Raw genomic sequence first — 24,020 nt, 5'->3', positions numbered from 1 at the left:
TGCCCCTTCCCTGTACTCATCTAAATACTGCCTCTTGGTGACATCATGCAAAGCCATGATATCAGCTTCCACTTGTACACTAATTGCTCTCAGCTCTTTGACTGCACCATAGAGAAGTTAATTGTATTTATAGGTAACAGTTGGGCAATGTCAACTCCTGAACTGGTTGTAATCAGTTGAGGGGGGTTGGAGAGCAATTTTCCAGGGTTATTTTCCCCTTATTTTGCCCAATGTTTTATCGCCATTAAGTCTTTTCCGTATGTTCATATATTCTACCTCTTAATCACGTCATCCAACCGCTTGGCAAACATCCAATCTTGGGAAAGCCATAACTTCCTCCAGGTAAACATTCAGAATATCAAAGTCATTGTCTTTGTCCCCTGCACAAACACCTTTGATACCAACTCCATACCCTTCTGACCCAGGCTGTTTGTATCCTATTTGACTGCTCATGAAATTCCCTCTGTTTCTCCAATTTTTGCCTTCTAAGACCCTCAAGAAAAACCCACTTCTTTGACCATGTTTTTGTCAATCATCCTTCTTCGCTTCATCATCCAATTTTTTGCTCACCCCTCTGAAGCACTTTGGGATGTTTTTCTACATTGAAAAGCACTCTATTAAAGCAAGATGGTGTTGCTATTAAAGTTAACAGAGTAATTGGAGCTATAAGTAGACACTGGTGATCTGTAACAGCATACTAACCCATATCTTCACCATGTCCTTCATAGTTCCAAGATCAATATTAGGTGACTATCATTTTATTGCAGTCTAAACAGTGGGATGCCAGAGCCATAAAGGTAATTTTCCCAATTTCCCAAATACAAGTTTTAGAGACGTATACTATTTTTAATGGTGAATTCACAGTGGGTTTTGATATTGGGTGTGAAGGGTTTCCCCAATATTTGAGTGTAGTTCTTTGCTCCATTGCACAACATGTATTATGGCGGTCCATGAAAAGACTAAAATATTTCGCTTTTTTGTTTCTTTGGGGCGGAAAAGGGTCAAACTTGTTGGGAGGTAACACTTTATTTTGAAAAACAATGCACACCCTCTTGACAGTACGCTGCCATCCTGCTCCATCCCTCTTAACCACATCTCTTCTCAAACATCATTGTGCCCCCCAACCACACATTAAACATTACATTTAATGGGTTATGGGCAGCCACGATCTATCACAAGAGCTTTGAAAGAGGGAGGGAAATGGTCAGTAAATTCTCAACAACTAAGTCTAGATTAAAAGACACAAGGCTTCTGCTGATTAGCTGTTCATACAACTTAAATGAGCTGTGGAAAATGACTTTAAATTATAGGAGCCACAATTTCAGGAGTACTCATTAGAATAATTATCTAAATCTTTTCTCTTTCAATTAGAGGCTTTGTTTAGTGAGGTTACATTTTGTGCAAAGAAACCAGGTAGAAACTGTCACAATTCTAGTTTGAGATTTCTAATGCATGAGATAACTAAACAGAACTAATAAATTGAACAGCCATCATCAAACAAATCATTCTCTCCCTCTATAAAGAATAACTACATCATACGGTTATTCTTTCCTTCATTCAGCCAAGACCAAGCCAAATTTTTCAGGTCCCCTGATTGCTCAGTAAATCCACTATCTGTTGTGACATTGAACTGTGAAAACCAGAAACACAAGACCAAATAAAATGTTCTTTCAACCTGCAGCTAAATGTTTGTCATCAAAGGCAATATTGCAAGAGATAGTTAGAGACCAGCATTGTATCTCAGGAATTAATGTACACCAGAACAGTTTGCAGTATCTCACTTATTTCAGGACTGCCAATGACTGCAAAATAGAAAAGTTTAATGGCATGAGCAACTCAAAAGAGCAAAGGAAGGAGATGTAATTAAAAAGAAAGAGAGACCAAACTACAAAAAACATATCAAGTTAATACTTGGATTAAAATATTCTATTTAGATATTTACTGCTTTCCACAAATTGAAGTGTCCACACAGGAAACTTGAAACTCGACGAATTATACAGTTGAGAAAGAACAATAGCTTTGTATGTGTGCAGTCTCAGTTCAAGTGATAAATTTACCTATATCAATTAGCTTCATTCAAACTAAGGTTAGAGCCATTTAGCTTGAATTGTTCATTGCATTCAGACACCATTAGAGCGCAATAATTGTTCTTCAAAAAAAAATTGCACAGACGCTTATTTTGTTGTGCCTGTTAAAGGGGTATTTAAAAGCATACGAAATTCGAGCGTGCATTCTTCTAAAGTGCAAGCAGATTTACCATGCTTGCTCCAACAACAGCTCAGGTGTTGAGAACAGCAATTTGCATTTATATACCACAGATTAATGAAAAAAGAAATGTCCTAAGGCACTTCATAGGTCAGCAAACAAACTTCTTTTTAAAAAATTCATTCATGGTATACGGCCATCGATGGCAAGGCCAGCATTTATTACCCATCCCTAGCTGCCCTTGAAAAGGTGGTGGTGAACCACCTTCTTGAACTGCTGCAGTCTGCATGGTGATGGTACTCCCACAGTGTTGTTAGGTAGGGAGCTTCGGGTTTTTGACCCAGCAACGATGAAGCAACTACGATATATTTCCAAGTCGGGATGGTATATGCAAAAGCAAAATACTGCAGATGCTGGAAATCTGAAAGAAGAACAGAAAATGCTGGAAATATTCAACAGGTCAGGCAGCATCTGTGGAGAGAAAATCAAAAGTTAATGTTTCAGGTCTGTGACCTTTCATCACAACTGGCTGAAGTTAGAAATGGAATAGGTTTTGAACAAGTCAAAGTAGAAGGGGGAGATAAAAGAACAAAAGGGGAAGGTCTATGATAGGGTGGAAGGCAGGAGAGATTAAATGACAAAAGGTTTCTGGAGACAGTTGCTGAGGAAGGCGATGCGGCTTTGAAAGCGTGTTTTGGTAGTTACCTGATCAAACACAAGAATCATGATAGAAAGCAATGAAGGTGACCAAGGTAGAAGAGACAAACAGAAATCCCAGAGAGAAGAGCAGAAATTCTTAAGGCAGACATTCCTGGAAGAGAAGTGGCAGTGAATTAAACACTAATACAAAAGCAAACTACTGCAGATGCTGGAAGTCTGAAACAAAGACAGAAAATGCTGGAATGGCGTGCAGCTTGGGGAGGAATTTGTAGGTGGTAGTGTTCCCATGCAGCTGCTGCCTTTATCCTTCTAGTCGTTGGCGGGTGTGGGTTTGGGAGGTGCTATCGAAAAAGCATTAGCTTGTTGCTGCAGTGCATCTCATAGATGGTACACACTGTAGCCACTGTGCACTGGTGGTGGAATGAGTGAATGTTTAAGGTGGTAGATGGTATGCACGTAGTCCGGTGTTGTAGCTTCACCAGAATGGCACCTCATATTCAGGTATGCCTGGTGCTGTTCCTGGCATGCTGCTCTACACTCCTCATTGAACCAGGGTTGATCTCCTTACTTATGGTAATGGTAGAGTGAGGGATATGTCGAGCCATGAGGTTACAGATTGTGGTGGAATACAACTTTACTGCTGCTGATGGCCCACAGTGCCTCCAGAATGCCCAGTTTTGAGCTGCTAAATCTGTTCTGAATCTATGCCACTCAGCACAGTGGTAGTGCCACATAACACAATTCGTGTGAAGAAGGGACTTCATCTCCACAAGGACTGTGCTGTGTCACTCCTATCAATAGTTTTTTTTTTAATTCGTTCCTCAGATGAGAGCATGGCTGACAAGGCCAGCATTTGTTGCCCATCCCCAATTGTCCTCGAGAAGGTGGTGGCGAGCCGCCTTCTTGAACCATTGCAGTCCATCTGCTGTAAATATACCCATCGTGCTGATAGGGAGGGAGTTTCAGGTTTTTGACCCAGCAATGGTGATATAGTTCCAAGTCAGGATGGCATGGGACTTGGAGGAGAACTTGTAGGTGGCGTTCCCATGCATCGACTCCTTGTCCTTCTAGGTAGAAGTCGCGGGTTTGGAAGGGGCTGTCAAAGGAATCTTGGTGAGTTCTGAGACATACAGATTGGAAAGGATGAGGTCAAACAGGTTTTTCCCTCCCGTTGGTTTTCTCACCACCTGCCACAAGCTCCAACAGGTATATCCTTCAGGACTCACCCAGCTTGGGCAGTCGTGGTGCTACCGAGCAACTGGATGATGGATATTGAAGATCCCTCACCCAGAGTACATTCTGCGCCCTCGCTACCCTCAGTGCTTCTTCTAAGTGCTGTTCAACATGGAGGAGCACTGATTCCTCAGTTGAGGGAGGGCATGAGGTGGTAATCAACAGGAGGTTTCCTTGTCCATTGTTTGACATAATGTCATCTGACGTCATAGGGTCCAGAGTCAATGTTAAAGACTCCCGGGGCTACTCCCTCCTAACTGTATACCACTGTGCCACCACCTTTTGTGGGATTCTCCTGCCGGTGGAACACGACATACCTGGGGATAGTTATTGAGGAGTCTGAAACATTGACTGTAAGGTATGATTCTGTTAGTATGACTACATCAGGCGGTTGCTTGATTAATCTGTGGGGACAGCTCCCCCAATTTTGGCATAAGTGCCCAGATGTAAGGAGAACTTTGCAGTGTCGACTGGGCGGGGCATACCAGTGTCATGTCCTGTCCTTAGGTTAATGCTGGTTTTATTGTTAAAGTTTTTCATACTGATTTGATAACAGAGTGCCTTACTAGACCATTTCAGAGGGTGGTTAAGAGTCAACCATTGCTCTGCATCTGGAGCCACTGATAGGCCAGTCTAGATAGGGGCAGGAGATTTCCATCCCTAAACGACATTAGGGAACCAGATGGGTTTTTACGACAGTCCAGTAATTTAATGGTCACCAATACTGATGAGCTTTTTATTCCAGATTTAATGAACTGAATTTTAAATTCCCCAACTGCTGGTGTGGGATTTGAACTCGTGTCTCCAGTTCATTGGGTTCTAGGCCAGGAAAGGGGCGATTGGGGGGCTAAGTTTTATGGAAGAGATAGGTTTTTGGAGAGGTTTTTTTTTAAAAAAAGAGAAAATTATTGCAGGATCCACATTTCTAAAGGGTCTACCATCAGGTGAAGGGAGAATGAAATGCATAGGCAGCCAGAATATGGGGGACAGCGCAAGAAAGAAAACATTTTCATTTACACAGAGCAGTGGTAGGACACAGGGCTGAAATAGACTTCAGCGATAGGGTGTGAAAATGCCATGGAGGGATATATAGATGACGACCAGGATGTTAAGCTTGTTAATTGGGCAACAGAGAGCCAAACGTAGATCAGCGAGGACTAGGGCGATGGGCAAATAAATGGGATGCAATATGCTGCAGTTTTTTGACAAATCAGACTTTATGGAGGAAGAAAGGAAAGCATTGGAGTAAATCAATTCTAGGGGTGACAAAAAAGGTACATATCAGGGTTTAAGCATTGGAGGGATATGGGAAGTGGAAGGCAATACCATAAAAGTGAAACTAAGCAGTTATTGCGGCATAGAACATGTTGGATCTGAAGCTTAACTCGGTTTCGAACAGGATTCAGAAAACACAGCTCAAGAAAGTAGCCAATGAGGAAAGATGAAATCAGAGTGAGGTAGTAGTTTTGTGGTAGATGTTGAAGGCAATGGCTTTGGTCTTCCCAAGGCTGATCTGGAGGAAGCCAAGATGCATCTAACACTGGATGTTAGGTCAGCAGTCTTTGTACGACAGAAGTAGTTGAGGCATTAAGATAGGTGAAGAAGTAGAGAGAGCAGCATTGGTCCACTGATAGAGGCTGACTTATGTTGCAGATAGATGGAAGTGGAATCATGTAATGGCAGTCACACAGATTTGAATAATAGTGGAGAGGCATTGGAAGAGGATGGGGTCGTTGACTTTATCAAGCACTATGGCAAGGTCAAGGAGGAATTAAACACCATAGTCACAGAGGACATTATTCATAACTTTGGTTAGTGTCATTTCACTGCTGTGAGAAAGGAATATATCAGGACTGAGGGGTCTCAAAGAGGGAATTAGGGAAGAGATGAACATGTGACAAGAATGTAATTGAGGCACCATGAAGTGAAAGAAGTGGTTTCGGTCTACACCTTTGATGGCAAGGAAAATTTGAAGTAGCTAGTCGATGGAAGCAGCCATGTTTTAACTGAAGTCTGACATGCACTTCATTCAGACCAGCAAAGGTGTTCTGATGTCAATGGCCTGTTCCCAGGAATATTCAAGATGACAGCATTGCTCAGTACATGCAGACATAATAAAATAGAATGTTCAAGACAACAAAAAGCTTAAATGATAAAAGGAAAGCATGTGGACAAGGCAGTCACCATCAATTCCTGATACAACGACTCAGACATTCTCTCTAACATTGCTTTGTCTCTAAATTAGTTTTTAATTATGTTTTTCATCGCAACTATAACATTTCCCATAATGCCTTAGCTTTTGAGAAGCATTAGGGCCAGTCAAATGCAGAGAGTCAAGATTTATAAAATCCCTACTAGAACTAGATTGCAAAATGGACTGAGGTTACAGATATGCAAGATTTATTTCGAATATTGAGAAACTAGGTGAAGAGCCAAAATACATAATGCAGTACATCATCAAGGCTGAAAAGAATGAGAGGAGAGACAAGATAATCGGCCAATGATTAAAACCCAGGCTGAGCATTGCTACAGACCCAAACTTGCATAACTTAAGAGGAAGGGAGAACTGAGGAAGTTAATGAGCACCACAGCATTATAGTCCTGTGATAGAATGAGCAGGAAACTGATGGATCAATTTCTTCACAGTCACCTATAGTTTCTCGTATTCCATATCTTCATTCAGATCAAATCATTTTTACATGCTATAAATGAGTGACAACAATTTTACAGAAAAGAATGTAAAATTTTTTTTTTAAAGTTACTTTCCACATACCCCAAATAATTTTAGCTTATACCCCATTATCTATAGTGGATATGGAATCATAGGACAACAACACTCTACAGTTCAACCTCAAGGGCTGTACAAATAGTTCACTGATTAGCACAAGTCAAGGTCCCATCATGGCTCCGGAGACTGGAATATAGAAAGGTCCTACAGTAACATAATCACAAGGCTCAAGTTCAACTTTTGCAGCTAAAATTAAATTGTAGTGGAAATGTCCTATTTCTCAATTTGTTTTAAATTTGATTTTGGCTGACCAGAGACCAATTGAAGGACATGTTCTTTAATTCCTACTTTATTGGAGTCGGATTCAGGTGCCCGAGTCATTAATATGGTAGTTATTTTATGGGGATTAAATGCTAATTTCACCACCCAAAAGGAGCAATAATTCACAAGACAGAAAGAGTTAAAAACTATACAGACACGTAAATCCTTACAGTTGGTACAGATTTCTAGAATTTTTAGGATTGTTTTTATTTTTATTTATTTATTTATTTAGAGATACAGCACTGAAACAGGCCCTTCGGCCCACCGAGTTTGTGCCGACCAACAACCACCCATTTATACTAACCCTACAGTAATCCCATATTCCCTATCACCTACCTATACTAGGGACAATTTACAACGGCCAATTTACCCATCACCTGCAAGTCTTTTGGATGTGGGAGCAATGCCACATGTTTTTACACTTGCACAAAAATTCACAATTTACTCATGTCTGTAGTTACAAATCTTCCACATTATTGAAATCAAACCAGCATCACCTGCAAGATACCTTCCAAATAGCAGTTTGGTGACTGTGCATTCCAGTACTGTGATACTGAATCACACGTGACATTTGTGGCATGAGGTGCGTTTTCTAGTGTAGACTTAGTCAAATTTTGCACTGTGCTTTTTTGGACTTTCATTAGCTGAAATACCATCCACTTTCAAACTCATTACATTACTTACATCAGATATTATGAAGTGAACCCTTTAAGGTGACTCATTGGTGCAGTATTCAAATGTCACCTTGATTAAATACAATCAATAAATGCTCCATTCCCCTCAGTGATCTCACTATTCTACATTATCTACTGAACACTCTCCAACTTTAACCCAGTTCTCTCAACATTGTTTTCTTTCACAGTTACCAGATAGCATGAGTCAACTCTTCCTAGTTCAGCACTTAATCACAGAACATTTCCTAGTATGACACTAATTAATAATAAAACAACCTATCTCTGCCACTCTGTATTGAAAGAGAAAGAATACCAGAATCTGCACACCTTTGGTTCCATTGAGATGAAGCTATGCGTTCCTCGACTAGAAATTGTTGATCGTTTCATTGTCCTACTGTGATAAAAGTGGTAGTAGTCTTTCAAGGATCCAATCTGGAAAGGAAAGAAAATATTTCAATGCGTACATTTTCTTCAAAACATTCACTACCTTTTGTTTGGCTTGGATAAATTATTCAGTTTAATTTAATCTAGGTGATCTCAAATGTTATCCTGACCCTCGGGATCATCTTTCACAGGAAAAAAGCAACATGATACAAAACACATCATTATCTTTTCATGGGCTCATTTGGTTTTGAAGACTTTGCAATTTTCAAGCCTTAGTGGAGACGGAATTTGCTTGCACACATTAAAATACAACTGACAAAACTTTCGTCACAGGAGCTCCTTGCTGCCTTCACACAAGACAATTTTAAATCATCACGAGAAGCACATGAAAAGTGCAGCTTACTGTGATAATATAAAGGGACTGTCAATTGTCACCGCTCAGACTGTTAGCAGAACTTCTGTGAGGTTTGTCAACAAGAACAATTTGCTCATGGCAAAAAATTCCACACAACATAAGATTTGAAGACATGTTACAATTTAAAAGCCCTTCATGTGAAGTCTTTAAAGACAGCAAATTAAGGTTGTTCAGCTGCATACACCTACATGATTCTGCTATTAGACTGGTCATCTTTGTACTTTTATCAATCTGATTGAAATGCCAAAAGTATATCTTAAAATCCCCACACTGTCCACTGCACATATCAGCTCTACCAAGATATTCTTTAGAGTTCAGCATGACTGATCTCTCTGGTGGTGGACCCTATGTTCTACGATCAGAGATTCACTCTTACTCATCAATATCTAATCATAAGAGTCATAATGCAACTCAAAATAGGATACTGCAATCTCAAACACACACCCATTTTTCTCCTACATTTCAGAAGATGCTCTGAACACTCCAGTGAGAGGAGGTCAGTATAATTTATTTGCTATATAATATGAACAGATATATAATACAAACAGATTTATAGTGAATTTGTATCTATTTTGTAATGCCCCTCATAATGGAGAAAATAAAGCAGGCTAAGCAATCCCTTCAATGAACTTTTCTAGTGAGTTGCACTATACCTAAACAAGGAGCTCTCTATTCTATTCTGGATTTTTGTAGATTCTCTTTTCTTTTAAGCATGCTGGACAGGGGGCCAAAGGTTTGCCTTCCAACTCATCCAGATCGGCATGCCTAGGGATTGCCCAGTCAAACTGCCAATTGAGCCTGCTGCCAAACTCCTAGATGCAAGCTCCTTGCTGTCAACTTCCATTGAGCACATATGAATGAAGCGATTCCAACACATTGTGAATGACTGCTTGGAAAGTCTTAATCAAGCTGATACTGTACATGGGAAGCAGCATTCTGGATAGATATTTCATTTGAATCTAATCCACCTTCTCAAAAGCCATGTTGTGGAGATCACTTCATTATTTAAGGAGGGAGGAACCAAGTATCACAAATCTGTTAAAGTAACATCAAGTGTGCGGAAATTACTGAAGTCCATCAGAGACAGTGAATGAACACATGGATAAGTATCAACTGATCAAAGAGAGTTAGCATGGATTTGTGATGGGCAGGTCATATCTGATAGATATACTTGAATTTTTTGAAGTGGTCTTCAGGACAGTAAATAGGGGAGTATCAAAGGTTGTTGATTATACAAAACTTCCAGAAGGCATTGGATAAGATTCTGCACAAGAGTTTAGCAGCAAAAGTGATGGCACCGGTAACCTTGTGACATGGTTTGGTAATTAGCTGGGAGATAGGAGAGAGCAAGGATAACAGGTTTGTTCTCTGCCAGGCATATGCATTTGTAAGTTTGCAAAATAATGAAACGTATCAGGGTGGAAGGAGCTGAACACCGACTATCTTGTTTGCATAAACAAGTGATACAAATTTGATTTCAATTGTTGACAAATTTTCTTATTACCATTCTTTCTCTGAAAATTGGATAGTTCCAATGGCACTAGCAGTCGTTCAGTTCCAAATCATAATTTTTTGTGTACAATTCTAGGCACAGTGTGTTGGTGAGCTATGTGACTGTGGGGATGGTAGTTAAGTGCAATCCTGCCCTCAGCCAATGTTCACACAACCTGGAGTCACTGGGTATCAAACAGGAACCTTGGTCAACATTTCCCAGTCTAGTCTAGGGACACCAATTAGTGTCCTCAGTAGCACAAACTGCCAGTCATCCTAGCACATACTTGGCTATTCCTGGTCTGGATGGCTATTTGAGGCATCTACAAACCTTAAGAGGAACATATTGGTTTTTCAAATTACTTTAGATTGAGTTATAGGACAGAGCAGCTTTAAGCATGGCACTGTGGGTTCTATTAAGTCACAACGTCTAGTTTACAAAAAGAGGCCCCATGAGAAAGATAAGAACAAGATAAACAGAAACTTACAGATTAACTATTACCAAAACATTTGATTTCTGGGAAAGAAAAACATCAACTTGTTGATACAACTTTGCTGCTGAGAAGTAACTCATTTCACAAAAAAGATCACTGAAACATGAATCAAGGGAAGCTAATTGTTTAAAGAACAAGAGGATCAAATGCAGATTCTTAATAAAGGAAAATAGATGAGCAATGTTTCTCGCATAATTTTATTGAGGGTGGATGAAGGGGAAGAAAGAGTTTATTAAAGGTGGTAGGTAATTTGCCCAGGGTCATGCAGTGAATTTAGTTCTCCAGATTTACAGCTAACTCCCACCTTCTCAGGGTCACTAGGGATGAACAATAAATCCAATCTTGCCATCATCAACCACATCTCAAGAACAGCTAAAAAAAATTGGGAGGGGGATAAGGAAAGAATCAACTTTCTCATCTTCAATGTGTTGATTGGTCCAAGTGGCCACAGACTTCACAATTTGCTCATTTTTCTTCCAAATGAATTACCAAGAAGTAAAAAGCAAAGAATTACCAAGAAGTAAAAAGCAATGACAAGACAAAATATTGATAAGATTACCACACAAAAGTGGACACACAAGGAAACTAAAAATGGCTGCGCTGCTTACAGAATAGCAAGCATTCTACTATAAGTAGTCCACTCAGCCTCCCGAGTCAAATGTGGGGCCTAGGTTGATACAGTATTAATTATCCCTTTTTAATCTTTAACAAATAGCCTATTAATAAAGCAAATCAAGTACATTAGCATCAACCAGTAGCAAATATCAACAAACCATCAACTTACAAGAACAAGCTTGTGTAAACAGAACCTAAACAATGCAAATATGGACAAGTCAAGCATCTGTAACAGTTAGGATTTGTCTAATATTGAAGGGCCACAATACTATGGTCCTTTTTTTTTTGTAAAGTACGTATTGGGAGGAACAACCCAATAGAGACGTGTGTGCCAATATCAATTAAGATGAGAGCACTTCTGGGCAGTGAGTCACATAACTCTGAACTATCTTGCTAGAACATTAGTGAAAAATGCAATTCTGACTTAAGCCAAATCCATCCATCCATCGTCACCATATTGTTACGACCGACCGCTTCAATCAAAGCCCCCAATCAAAATATACGATTCTGATGAGAGAAACACATTGATAATTCAATCTCGTCACTCCACAGATTGCCTAACATATCATTTAAAACTTTTCAAATTAAAGAAAGACCCAGCCAAACTGTACCATCCATTAACCCCCCCACCCCCCCCAATGAGGCTAACCAAACGAGGCGTCTTTAAAATCAACAAACTAACTGTTTAATTAGAAAAACTAAATTCTTAAACACTATGAAGATATAAACATTTAAAAATAGAAAAAAATGAGAGTCCTTGCAAATTTACAGTCCAATGTTGCTTGAAGTCCTCACAGAATGTTGCTTGAAATCCTCAGAATGTTGCTTTCCTTCTCCGGCGAATTTCAACAATTAACGACTTGCAAACACTTTCAACAGAATCAATCTGACTTTAGAATTTTTAAGGGATAAAAGATTGTCACAGTCTAACTTCCCTCCCTTCAGTTTAAATTACAAGAGATCTGTGTTTTGGCTTGATGTTTTAGAATTTTGAGATATAATAATTAAACAAACTAAAATCCTATTCCTTCAGTTTAAATGGCTGAGAGTTCTTTCTCCAGGTGCTGACACCACAGTGTTCTCTGTCTCTGTTAGAACAAACTGTCTTCAACTAAAAGCCAATTCAAAACTGAATTGTAACAAATGTACCGCATGACACTCACTCCCAGTGGCTGGATCTATGGTAACGAGAATGCACCCTTTGAATCGCAGACTCAAAATGGCTGTCTCTAATGGCAACCGAAAATGCACCTTTCTATAACTCCTGAGGCTTGCTGGTTCTTAAAGCAATACTGATCATCTGCAAACCTTAAAGGCAAACCGCATATTCCCGGGGAAAAAAAACTACCATGACAATATTGAAAGCACCATGAAATAAATGGCAGAAGGGAGTTTGTATAAGTATGCACAATTAACATATTTTAAATCACCTCGGTATAATTGCAATGAAAGAGGAACCCATCCACAGTTTGAATTGTTTCTTAAAGCATTCTCGCCGTCTTTCCAAAAGCAATTTATCTTTCCACATAACCTAAAAGAGAACAGATACACTGCTCCCTTTTGTGTTTCTCTTTTGTAACAGGTTTCATATTTATCATAAATTATGTTCAACATTTAGTTTCATCATGGGGCAAGTCAAGTCACATTCCTGATTCAACAGTATTTGACAGGCATAAAAGAAAGAAACGTTCTGCATTCGGAACCAAGATCTAACAGAACCACCCAAATTACTCAAAATTTCCTTTTTTTCTTGACTTACATTATAAATTGTGTAAATATTCCTAATGTTTGATATCTTTTCATTCTGCTTTCTCAAGTATTTTGATAATATAGTTTCTGCTCATCAAGGTTGACATTTGGTAGCAGCACTGGAACTTTTTCCCTACTTTAACATGCAGTGATAGGTATGCAGATTAGTTGCAATATATAATTCCCCCTATATTGCCCAAACAGTCATGAGACCTTACTGCATCAGTGAGAGATTCCCATTTGCCACAGCAAACAACCTTTCTTGGCTCATCAAATAAAACCGACAATTAGTAATGAATAGTGGATAATTAAAAACACACGGACATTTCCCCCCTCCCCCACCCCGAACAATTGAGTTCAATTTAAACCAATGGAAACAGAATAGCATCCTAATTCACTTTGTCAGTCTCCTAATTAAGTTAGTTCCAATATAATGGTCCAAATTAAAATCTATCAGGTGGAGTGACTTTCAGATTTCTACCACAATTTAATCTATCATCTTATAAATCATAATGAGTGCTATTTAACCACAAGAGCCAGCTAACTCCAGCTAAAGGAAGCAATATTTAAATGTCCCCACTGGCAACCAGCATGTCACACATGGAATTTTTGCAGAAAATTGGCAACTAATATTCCATTAACAGACACACTGGGAACACACCAGCTCAGGAACTGAAATCATACTGGAGTCAATGTGAAAGAACCGTCCTTTTCTAGATGGTGTAAAAAGCAAAACACATGTACTGATTCCAGCATATTCAACACGCCAGGTAAAATTACAAAGTTTGGGGTGAGGTTCACGAGGAAACTGGGTGGAATTTGATCCAGAGTTACTAGAGTAGGAACTGAAAGTGCAAACTCTGTGTCCTGCTCTAAATAAAATGTTTAGATATTATCTGGGTAGGAATACTAGTCAAAACACCACTTTGGTTTAGTGGATAAGTTCACCATACACTATGATACAAGTAGTTTGCAAGTACAATGAATGGTTTGCACTGCGTTAACAAAATGAGAGCCCAGCTGCAGGAAGGGCACAACAATATAATCTCCAGGCAAGGAGAAGCGAGTGATAACAAGAGTAGGAGGGACAAAGTGCAATACTAAAAAGAAAGAAACTGCACTTCTAAAATTGTTTTTATTATAATAGTGCACTGACTGTGGTGACAATCATACTTTCAACAAGAATAAAGGCTTATTTCTGTGATGTATGAATCATGTTCAAAATAGATTTTCAGCTTATAGTTTATTTATATAGCTAAAATGTAGATTTAATTAACAGTAGTTTTGGGATCAGATTAAGGAGAAGCTGTCATTAAAAAATAACTGGGGAATCAAGAGCTTCTCCAAAATTGTTACTATTTGGGATTACTGATCAACCATAGAAAATATTCAATTTTTCTATAATTCATTTACATACCAGATAAGGTGCAACTTATGGATGATTAGTATCAGTGGATAGGTGTTTACTGCTAATTTAAACTAATACTACCATAAATTATGCATTTAGGGATAATTCACTCCCTTATTTCAACCATCTATCAATTCCAAAACTTTATACACATTCAACACTCAAAGTGCTCATAGAACATAAACCATCTTTACACAATGAAGGACATCTCAACAGGGAACAAATATTTTACAAGAAGCAGACTATTCCATTATATAGACCCATGTTTCATTAACAGTTTAATATACATGTAATATACATGTCCAGACTGGCCAAGAGAGTGTGGGAAAATGGCGCACTGACACGGAACACAAAAGTCCGAGTGTATCAGGCCTGTGTCCTCAGTACCTTGCTCTACGGCAGCGAGGCCTGGACAACGTATGCCAGCCAAGAGCGACGTCTCAATTCATTCCATCTTCGCTGCCTTCGGAGAATACTTGGCATCAGGTGGCAGGACTATATCTCCAACACAGAAGTCCTTGAAGCGGCCAACATCCCCAGCTTATACACACTACTGAGTCAGCGGCGCTTGAGATGGCTTGGCCATGTGAGCCGCATGGAAGATGGCAGGATCCCCAAAGACACATTGTACAGTGAGCTCGCCACTGGTATCAGACCCACCGGCCGTCCATGTCTCCGTTATAAAGACGTCTGCAAACGCGACATGAAATCGTGTGACATTGATCACAAGTCGTGGGAGTCAGTTGCCAGCATTCGCCAGAGCTGGCGGGCAGCCATAAAGACAGGGCTAAATTGTGGCGAGTCGAAGAGACTTAGTAGTTGGCAGGAAAAAAGACAGAGGCGCAAGGGGAGAGCCAACTGTGCAACAGCCCCAACAAACAAATTTCTCTGCAGCACCTGTGGAAGAGCCTGTCACTCCAGAATTGGCCTTTATAGCCACTCCAGGCGCTGCTTCACAAACCACTGACCACCTCCAGGCGCGTATCCATTGTCTCTCGAGATAAGGAGGCCCAAAAGAAAGAATCTTAAAAATATAGATTATAGAATACACTCAGTCAAGCCAAGCCATCAGTTCTTTGTTTTTTTTCTCATTAAAATAAACTGGAGATGCTTCAGTTATGTTGACTTCTGCAAATCAGAATCTGAAACAATTGATTCTACCAATGGTGAATGTCTTCAGTTCAGAACAGTTATGTTAACCAAAGAATAATGATACTATGTATATATACATCAAATAATCCAGTACCAAATCCAGTTTACAATTATATGGCAGCCAAATGCTTTTGCAAACATGGCATGAACTAATGCATCATGGTCCAGTCATTTTGACTTAGTTCATTTGTAACTAAGCTATACCAATTGTTGGTCCAAACAATTAGTGAGCAAAAGCATCACTAATTGTTATGTTACGCCACAACTAGGAATTTCCTAACTTGGATCTTTCTTCAGTCCCTGCCGAAAAGTGCAGTTGTGTACACAGAGAACAAGCAAGGACAGGCATAACTTGGATTCTCCACATATTCAAATATCCTATCAGCAATAAGCTCATATGAAAAATGAACACTTCAGTGAGGTACTGGAGGATTGCCACCAGTGGAACCATAGACCAGCATGAGTCAGCACATTCAGAAGGTGGAGGGAATTTGTTTTCAAAAACTTGTTACATTAAGCAACATAGACTGCATTTCAGAGCAATTCCAGTTCCCAAAGTAATGTAACCAAGATTTTAAAAAAGCTTAAGCTAGGGTGCCTGAGATAACTCAGGAGAACAGTTTTCATGGTGTATTTTGTAGACAAAAATATTTGACTCCATCTAAAACATCAGTGAATAAGCAGATCTTATGGTATAGGATTGTTCTCTACTGTCCCAGAAGTTTTGGAGACTTTATTTCCAGTTATCTCTTCTCCTTATCCAAGGAAAAGATGAGGATGACTCATTCTGGGGCACAGTACAATGGTTGACAGTAACCCTCGAGTGGCTCTCACAAGCAAGCAGCCATGGAAGCCAAGACAGTAAGTGTTAGCACACAATTGAACTAATTCATAGCAAAACAGATCCTGTCCCATCAGCTGCCCATTCGCACTTCTCTTGATTCACGAGATAGCCACAGATCCTTCTGCTGATCATTGATTTTCCCCACTCATAAACCCAGAAACACTGAAGCCAATTGTAATGCTCCTAATACAACAGCTTAGGTATATTACAACTCAGAACCTCGGTCTTCTTGATTTATATGGCTTTGTGCCCCACTAGGTAGTGCATTTTCCCAATAGCTGGGGACTGCCATCATCTATGAAACTATACTTTGAAGAATTCTTCATGAGAGGAAAATAAAAAAGGGGATAGGCAAGAGAAAAAATAAAATTCCTTACAAAGTGTTTGCCCAGGCTCTGTGGGTAATATTCTTGCCCAAGTCAGAAGTTTGTGGGTTCAAGCCCCACTCCAGGTACTTGAGCACACCAATCTAGGCTCACATTCCAGTGCAGTACTGAGGGAGTGCTGCACTGTCAGAGGTGCCTTTTTTCAGATGAGACGTTAAACTAAGGCCCTGTCTGCCTTCTCAGGTGGATGTAAAAGATCCCTTGGCACTGTGAAGAAGAGCAGGGAAGTTATCCCCAGCATCCCCGCCAATACTTATCTCTCAATTAACATTAAAAAAAAAATTATCTGGTCATCACATTGCTGTTTGTGGGAGCTTGCTGTGCGGAAATTAGATGCCATGTTTCCTACATTACAACAGTGACTACACTTCAAAAATACATCATTGGCTGTAAATGCTTTGGTGGTCATGAAAAGGCACTATATAAATGCAAGCCTTTCTTCCTTTAAGCCCTCGCAACCCTCAGATATCTGTGCTCCTCCAACTCTGGCTCATGAGCATCCCCAATTTTAAAATCACTCCACCAATGGTGGCTGCACCTTCAGTTGCCCAACCCTAAGCTCTGGAACACCTTCCCTACACCTCTCCACCTCACTTTCCTCCTTTACGGTACTCCTCAAAACCTACCTCTGGTGACCAGGCTTTTGGTCATCTGACTCAATATCTCTTTATGTGGCTCAATGTCATATTTTGTTTTATAATGCCTCTGAAACACCTTGGGATGTTTTATTACATTAGATTGGAGAGTTGGGCAGAGAAATGGCAGATGGAGTTCAATCAGGGTAAATGCGAGGTGATGCATTTTGGAAGATCCAATTCAAGAGTGAACTATACAGTAAATGGAAAAGTCCTGGGGAAAATTGATGTACAGAGAGATTTGGGTGTTCAGGTCCATTGTTCCCTGAAGGTGGCAACGCAGGTAAATAGAGTGGTCAAGAAGGCATACGGCATGCTTTCCTTCATCAGACGAGGTATTGAGTACAAGAGTTGGCAGGTCATGTTACAGTTGTATAGGACTTTGGTTCGGCCACATTTGGAATACTGCGTGCAGTTCTGGTCGCCACATTACCAAAATGATTTGGATGCTTTGGAGAGGGTGCAGAGGAGGTTCACCAGGATGTTGCCTGGTATGGAGGGAACTAGCTATGAAGAGAGGTTGAGTAGATTAGGATTATTTTCATTAGAAAGGCGGAGGTTGAGGGGGGACCTGATTGAGGTGTACAAAATCATGAGAGGTATAGACAGGGTGGATAGCAAGAAGCTTTTTCCCCCAGAGTGGGGGATTCAAATACTAGGGGTCATGAGTTCAAAGTGAGAGGGGAAAAGTTTAGGGGGGATATGTGTGGAAAGTTCTTTACGCAGAGGGTGGTGGGTGCCTGGAACGCGTTGCCAGCGGAGGTGGTAGATGCGAACACGATAGCGTCTTTTAAGATGTATCTAGACAGATACATGAATGGGCAGGAAGCAAAGAGATACAGACCCTTAGAAAATAGGCGACATGTTTAGGTAGAGGATCTGGATCGGCGCAGGCTTGGAGGGCCGAAGGGCCTGTTCCTGTGCTGTAATTTTCTTTGTTCTTTATATAAGTAAGTTATTGCTGTAAACTGAGTGCTGAGCTACTTTCATGTTGAACCAAATCTCCTGCCACAATTGGGGAAATGAACGAGGACAGCAGAATCGCATTCTACTGAATTATTACTAAACAGACAGGAAAGCAGTGTGGTGATGCATTTACCAATACACCCCACCTAAATGGATTGTTTGCTGCATGTCGATCATGTTTCGTAGATGGAAAGATGCCAACCAACTAGTAAAGCAGTCACCAATCTGAATGTTTTTCCCACATCTTAATTTTCAAACATAATACATAAAAAGTGTCCTCATCAACCATCATTGGCTCCCCATCCTCACCTGAATTTCCAACCCTTATCCACAAAACCATCCATGGCCTCACCCCTGCCTTATTCTACAATCACCTTAGCACAAGTCCTTCCCACTTGAGTGAGGTTTGACATCCTCTCCCTCTGCTTCACCTTCAGTGGCAAAACCTAAAGCCATCTTAGCCCCATACTCAAACCCTCTCCCACATAGCTTTTGATAGTGGGCGGCACAGTGGGGCAGTGGTTAGCAGCGCAGTCTCACAGCTCCAGCGACCCGGGTTCAATTCCGGGTACTGCCTGTGTGGAGTTTGCAAGTTCTCCCTGTGTCTGCGTGGGTTTCCTCCGGGTGCTCCGGTTTCCTCCCACATGCCAAAGACTTGCAGGTTGATAGGTAAATTGGCCATTAGAAATTGCCCCTAGTATAGGTAGGTGGTAGGGAAAATATAGGGACAGGTGGGGATGTGGTAGGAATTAGTGTAGGATTGGACAGGTGGGGATGTGGTAGGAATTAGTGTAGGATTAGTATAAATGGGTGGTTGATGGTCAGCACAGACTCGGTGGGCCGAAGGGCCTGTTTCAGTGCTGTATCTCTAAAACTAAAAAACTAAAACTAAAAGAGATAGCATTCTCAAAACTTAACTCTTCAAGCCTGCATTCAGTTATCTCTCAACTCTAATGTGACACCTCTGCTTTAACCTCAACCACGTTGGGACCTAATATTATGTTCTATATAAATGCAATCTGTAAAAGAAATATAGATGTCAAAACATACTACTCGGATGTTAAATGTCACCTGTGCACAGAACAAGCATTTTTTTTGTCAAAAGGAGACGGTGTAACTGTAGCTTTAAACAATGCAGGTGTGGAAAAGAAAAGCGTTGCCAGATAAACGGAGACCAATGTGAAACTAAATTCTTCAATGGAACTCGGTTAATCAGTTGATGTGCAGATTGGATTTGCATTAAACCAGCCCGCAGCACATGTGAACGGAGTGGAGATTCAGAATGTTTAAAGCTGGAGTTTTTTCTTTAAATCTAAAAGACTCAACCTTTAAAAAGGTGAGGTGGAAGCGGTGTCCTGCTGTAGCCGGGCGATTTAATTGGCGTTAATGAAGTGCCATCTCTGGCCAGGCTGTAGTGCCGGCAGAGCGACAACAATCTCAAAGTCCTCACTCACTCACCATTGCGAAACAGCGGGAAGCTTCCCCCGCTCCAGAGTTACTCTACTCTGATAAATCACGGGGCATCAAACATTAAGTTGTTTTTTTTTGCTCAGCCTTATGTCTACACGTCTCCCTACACCCCATTAATAGAAATTTTAAAAACAACATCGTCAGCACAAAAGAAAAGGGACCGGAGTGTGTGTCTGAGCTGAGCTGAGCCCCCGCTGTCCCTCTGCGGATCCGGTGTAACACTGGCCGCCTCACACACCTGTGCTGATCCACCTGAGAAAGGAGCTGCTTGAAATAAATAACCTTGAAAGCCAGGTGTGATCTGGAAACCTTTAACCTTTTCTTATAGCTTTCTTTTTAAATATGCAAACTGTAATCCAATTAAAACAATTTCGTCAAGAAAACCACTCATTGCAGACTAAGTTCACTATTAATCCTGAATTACAATCTACTTGATTCCAGCGGGAGAATCACAAGTTAAAGGAACGAATCTGTGTCAGTGCTGCCTGTGTGTGGAAATAAAATCTAAAGCTGAGAGCGATGGAGTGTCAGCGATCGACATGAGCAGTTCCGGACATAGAGGGACACCAAGCCAGATGCGCGAATTGTCTGTTTAGAATAAATTTGCTCCAAAAGCACCTTACCTGTCCCAAGTTTCTGTATCCGTATTTACTCGCTATTGTATTGGCTTCTTCACTTCCTCCGGTTATCCTCACAGCCCAGTGGTTCGTGTACATCAGAGTACTGGAAAACGGGAGCAGAACCCCGAGAAATAATACCAGCGAAAAGACTAGATCCCAGCACCACTTCGCCGTTCCACCCATCTTTTTTTGTTTTTTAAAAATCTGAAGTCCAGCTCCTCACACTCACTTCCCGTGTTAAATTTCAAAGCCGGGCAGATAAAGCGTATGTCCTCTTTATATAAAGTCCTCCACTCCACCACAAGCACGATTATCCGCTCTTCATAAACCTTTCTTTCGCATTTAGTCGGGCTTTTTGATGATAAACCAGGTGGAGAGAAAGGATTGAACCCCAGTCAGTGCCTGTGGTTTGGATGTGCTCCGCAGAACTGAGCAGATTTATGAGCTGCTGTGCTTCCCACTGCTGCAGCTATTGTGTCTGTAGCTCTATCTCTGTGTGCGCCGATGTACTATATACATAGATCTATCTGTGTGTGTGTGTGTGTGTGCAAGTGCGCTATTCGCAGCTCGGTAGCTGCTCCGTTTCTCACTCACATAATCTCTGCTTTAAGATGGCCACAGCGCCTCCTCCAACTCTACCGGTAACTCAATTAATCCTCCCCGCCAGAGAAATCCACGAAAAGGACACCACCCGGTCCTAGTGCGCTCCGATCCAACTAGTTTTTTTCACGCATATTGAAAATTTCCACCAAACCGTGCAAATTGAAATTTCCCCTTCCTTGGCTCGAGAGCACCACAGTTCCTGTAAAGGGGTTGCAGACTTTCTTGTACAAGGAGAGGAACATGGTTCTGTCACTCTCTACCAGCTACATACAGACATACTATCTTTACATTATGTTAATTTTACAAATGTTTATATGTAGATCGGGGGAGCAACACACTGAAGCCGACAAGAAAACAATTACGAGCCATCGCCAAGAATGCCAGGGAGAAATAGTGAAGCTATGAACCAAATGAAATCCCTTCAATAACATTTTCTAACATGTAATATGAGATGTCTTAACGCACACAACTTCAGGCAGTTCACATTACAATCAAGAAATGCTGGAAATACTCAGCAGGTCTGGCAGCATCTGTGACTCTTCTGACGCCCTGCACCATTTTGACAATTTCCAGTTTCCTGGTCCTAATCGCCTCCTCTCCACATCTTCTTTGGCCTCCTTGTCTCGAGAGACAATGGGTAAGCGCCTGGAGGTGGTCAGTGGTTTGTGGAATAGTGCCCGGAGTGGCAATAAAGGCCAATTCTAGAGTGACAGACTCTTCCACAGGTGCTGCAGATAAAATTGGTTGTCGGGGCTGTTACGCAGTTGGCTCTCCTTGCGCTTCTGTCTTTTTTCATGTCAACTGCTAAGTCTCTTCGACTCGCCACACTTTAGCCCCGCCAGTTCCTGGTCCTAATCACCTCCTCTTCACTATGGACGTCTAATCTCCATCCCCCACCAGGATGGTCTAAGGGCACTCCGTTTCTTCCTTGAACAGAGGTCCAACCAGTCCCCATCCACCACCACCCTCCTCCACCTGGCTGAACTTGGTCTCACATTGAACAACTTCTCCTTCAACTCCACTCACTTCCTTCAAGTAAAAGGTGTTGCTATGGGTACCCGCATGGGTCCTAGTTATGCCTATCTTTTTGTGGGATATGTCGAACATTCCTTGTTCCAGTCCTATTCAGGCCCCCTCCGCCAACTCTTTTTCTGGTATAGGTGCCGTTTCCTGCTCCCACCCAGAACTAGAAAACTTTATCAACTTTGCTTCTAATTTCCACCCTTCTCTCACCTTTACATGATCCAGCTCCGACACTTTCCTTTCCTTTCTCGACTTCTCTGTCTCTATCTCTGGGGATAGGCTGTCTACTAATATTCATTATAAGCCCACCGACTCCCACAGTTACCTCGACTACACTTCTTCACACCCTGCCTCCTGTAAGGACTCCATTCCATTCTCCCAGTTTCTCCATCTCCAACGCATTTGCTCTGATGATGCAACCTTCCATGACAGCGTTTCTGATATGTCTTCCTTTTTCCTCAGCCGAGGATTCCCCTCACTGTGGTTGACAGAGCCCTCAACCGTGTCCGGCCCATTTCCCACATCTCTACCCTCACCCCTTCCCCTCCCAGAACCACGACAGGGTTCCCCTTGTCCTTACTTTCCACCCCACCCGCCTCCATATCCGAAGGATCATCCTCCGCCACCTCCGCCACATCTAGCATGATGCCACTACCAAACGCATCTTCCCCTCCCTTCCCCTGTCAGCATTCCAAAGAGATTGTTCCCTCCACGACACCCTCGTCCACTCCTCCATCACCCCCACCACCTCGTCCCCTTCCCATGACACCTTACCCTGTAATCGCAGGACGTGTAATACCTGCCCATTTACCTCCTCTCTCCTCAATATCCAAGGTGCCAAACACTCCTTTCAGGTGAAGCAGCGATTTACTTGTACTTCTTTCAATTTAGTATACTGTATTCGCTGCTCACAATGTGGTCTCCTCTACACTGGGGAGACCAAATGCAGATTGGGCAACCACTTTGCAGAACACCTCCGCTCAGTCCGTAAGCATAACCCCGAGCTTCTGGTTGCTGGCCATTTCAACAGCTCCCCACCCCTGCTCTCATGCTCACATTTCTGTCCTGGGATTGCTGCACTGTTCCAATGAACATCAACTCAAGCTCAAGGAACAGCATCTCATTTACCGATTAGGCACGCTACAGCCTGCTGGACTGAACATTGAATTCAATAATTTCAGAGCATGGCGGGCCCCCCCTTTTTACGTTTAGTTATTTTTTCTTTTCTTCTTTTTACTTTTTTCTTTTTTATTGGGTTATTTTATTTTAGGTCTTTTTTATTTGGTTATTTTATTTTGGGTTTTTTAGTGTGTTTAGTTTGTTTCTACTGTGCCTACCCACTGTTCCAGTTTAATTTTTAAATTTTTAATGTTTGTACTTGGAGTGCCTTGTGCTTTACAGTCTATTCACACCCTCTGTACTAACGCTTTGTCTTTCACCACACCATTAACATACCGTTTGCCTTTGCTCCATGACCTTCTGGTCAGTTATTCTCTATGACCTTGTCCTATCAACACCTCTTTTGTTATCTCTTGCCCTAACTCCCGCTTTACTTGCTTAAAATCTTTTACATTTCTAATATTTGTCAGTTCTGAAGAAGGGTCACTGACCTGAAATGTTAACTCTGCTTCTCTCTCCACAGATGCTGCCAGACCTGCGGAGTATTTCCAGCATTTCTTGTTTTTATTTCAGATTTCCAGCATCTGCAGTATTTTGCTTTTATATCACATTACAATCATTTGGCTTTGGGAAAACAGATACCAGCAAAATAATGTTGTGCCTGATCTTCATCCTGAAATGGGGCAACCGAGAAAACAATTTTTTTGGCATTGGTGGTATTGTAGTTTCAGTCGAGGTTAATGGTTCTGCAAAAATCAAAACACTGCACAAGAAAGTGTGGAAACTAATGCTGAAACAGACAATGTAGATTAATTATTACTGAAA

General features: G+C 41.2%; 1 protein-coding gene across 4 annotated transcripts in view; it reads right to left on the bottom strand.

Annotated features, from left to right (window-relative positions):
• pcsk5b (proprotein convertase subtilisin/kexin type 5b) overlaps positions 1-21,079 on the bottom strand; it is a 503,063-nt gene extending 481,984 nt beyond the window's left edge. For all 4 annotated transcript variants that reach the window (XM_068029979.1, XM_068029980.1, XM_068029981.1 and 1 more), the window contains exons 1-2: positions 20,454-21,079; positions 8,149-8,253 (exon numbers count right to left, since the gene is read on the bottom strand). In XM_068029979.1, coding sequence (XP_067886080.1) covers positions 8,149-8,253; positions 20,454-20,633 — 285 coding nt within the window. In that variant the 5' untranslated portion in view covers positions 20,634-21,079. The remainder of the gene's footprint in view (positions 1-8,148; positions 8,254-20,453) is intronic.
• Between the last annotated feature and the right edge of the window lie 2,941 nt (positions 21,080-24,020).

Source organism: Heterodontus francisci, chromosome 4 (genome assembly GCF_036365525.1).
Source record: "Heterodontus francisci isolate sHetFra1 chromosome 4, sHetFra1.hap1, whole genome shotgun sequence".
Lineage (NCBI taxonomy): Eukaryota > Metazoa > Chordata > Chondrichthyes > Heterodontiformes > Heterodontidae > Heterodontus > Heterodontus francisci.
The sequence above is the reverse complement of the archived record's forward strand: the minus strand, read 5'-3'. Positions and strand labels throughout refer to the sequence as shown.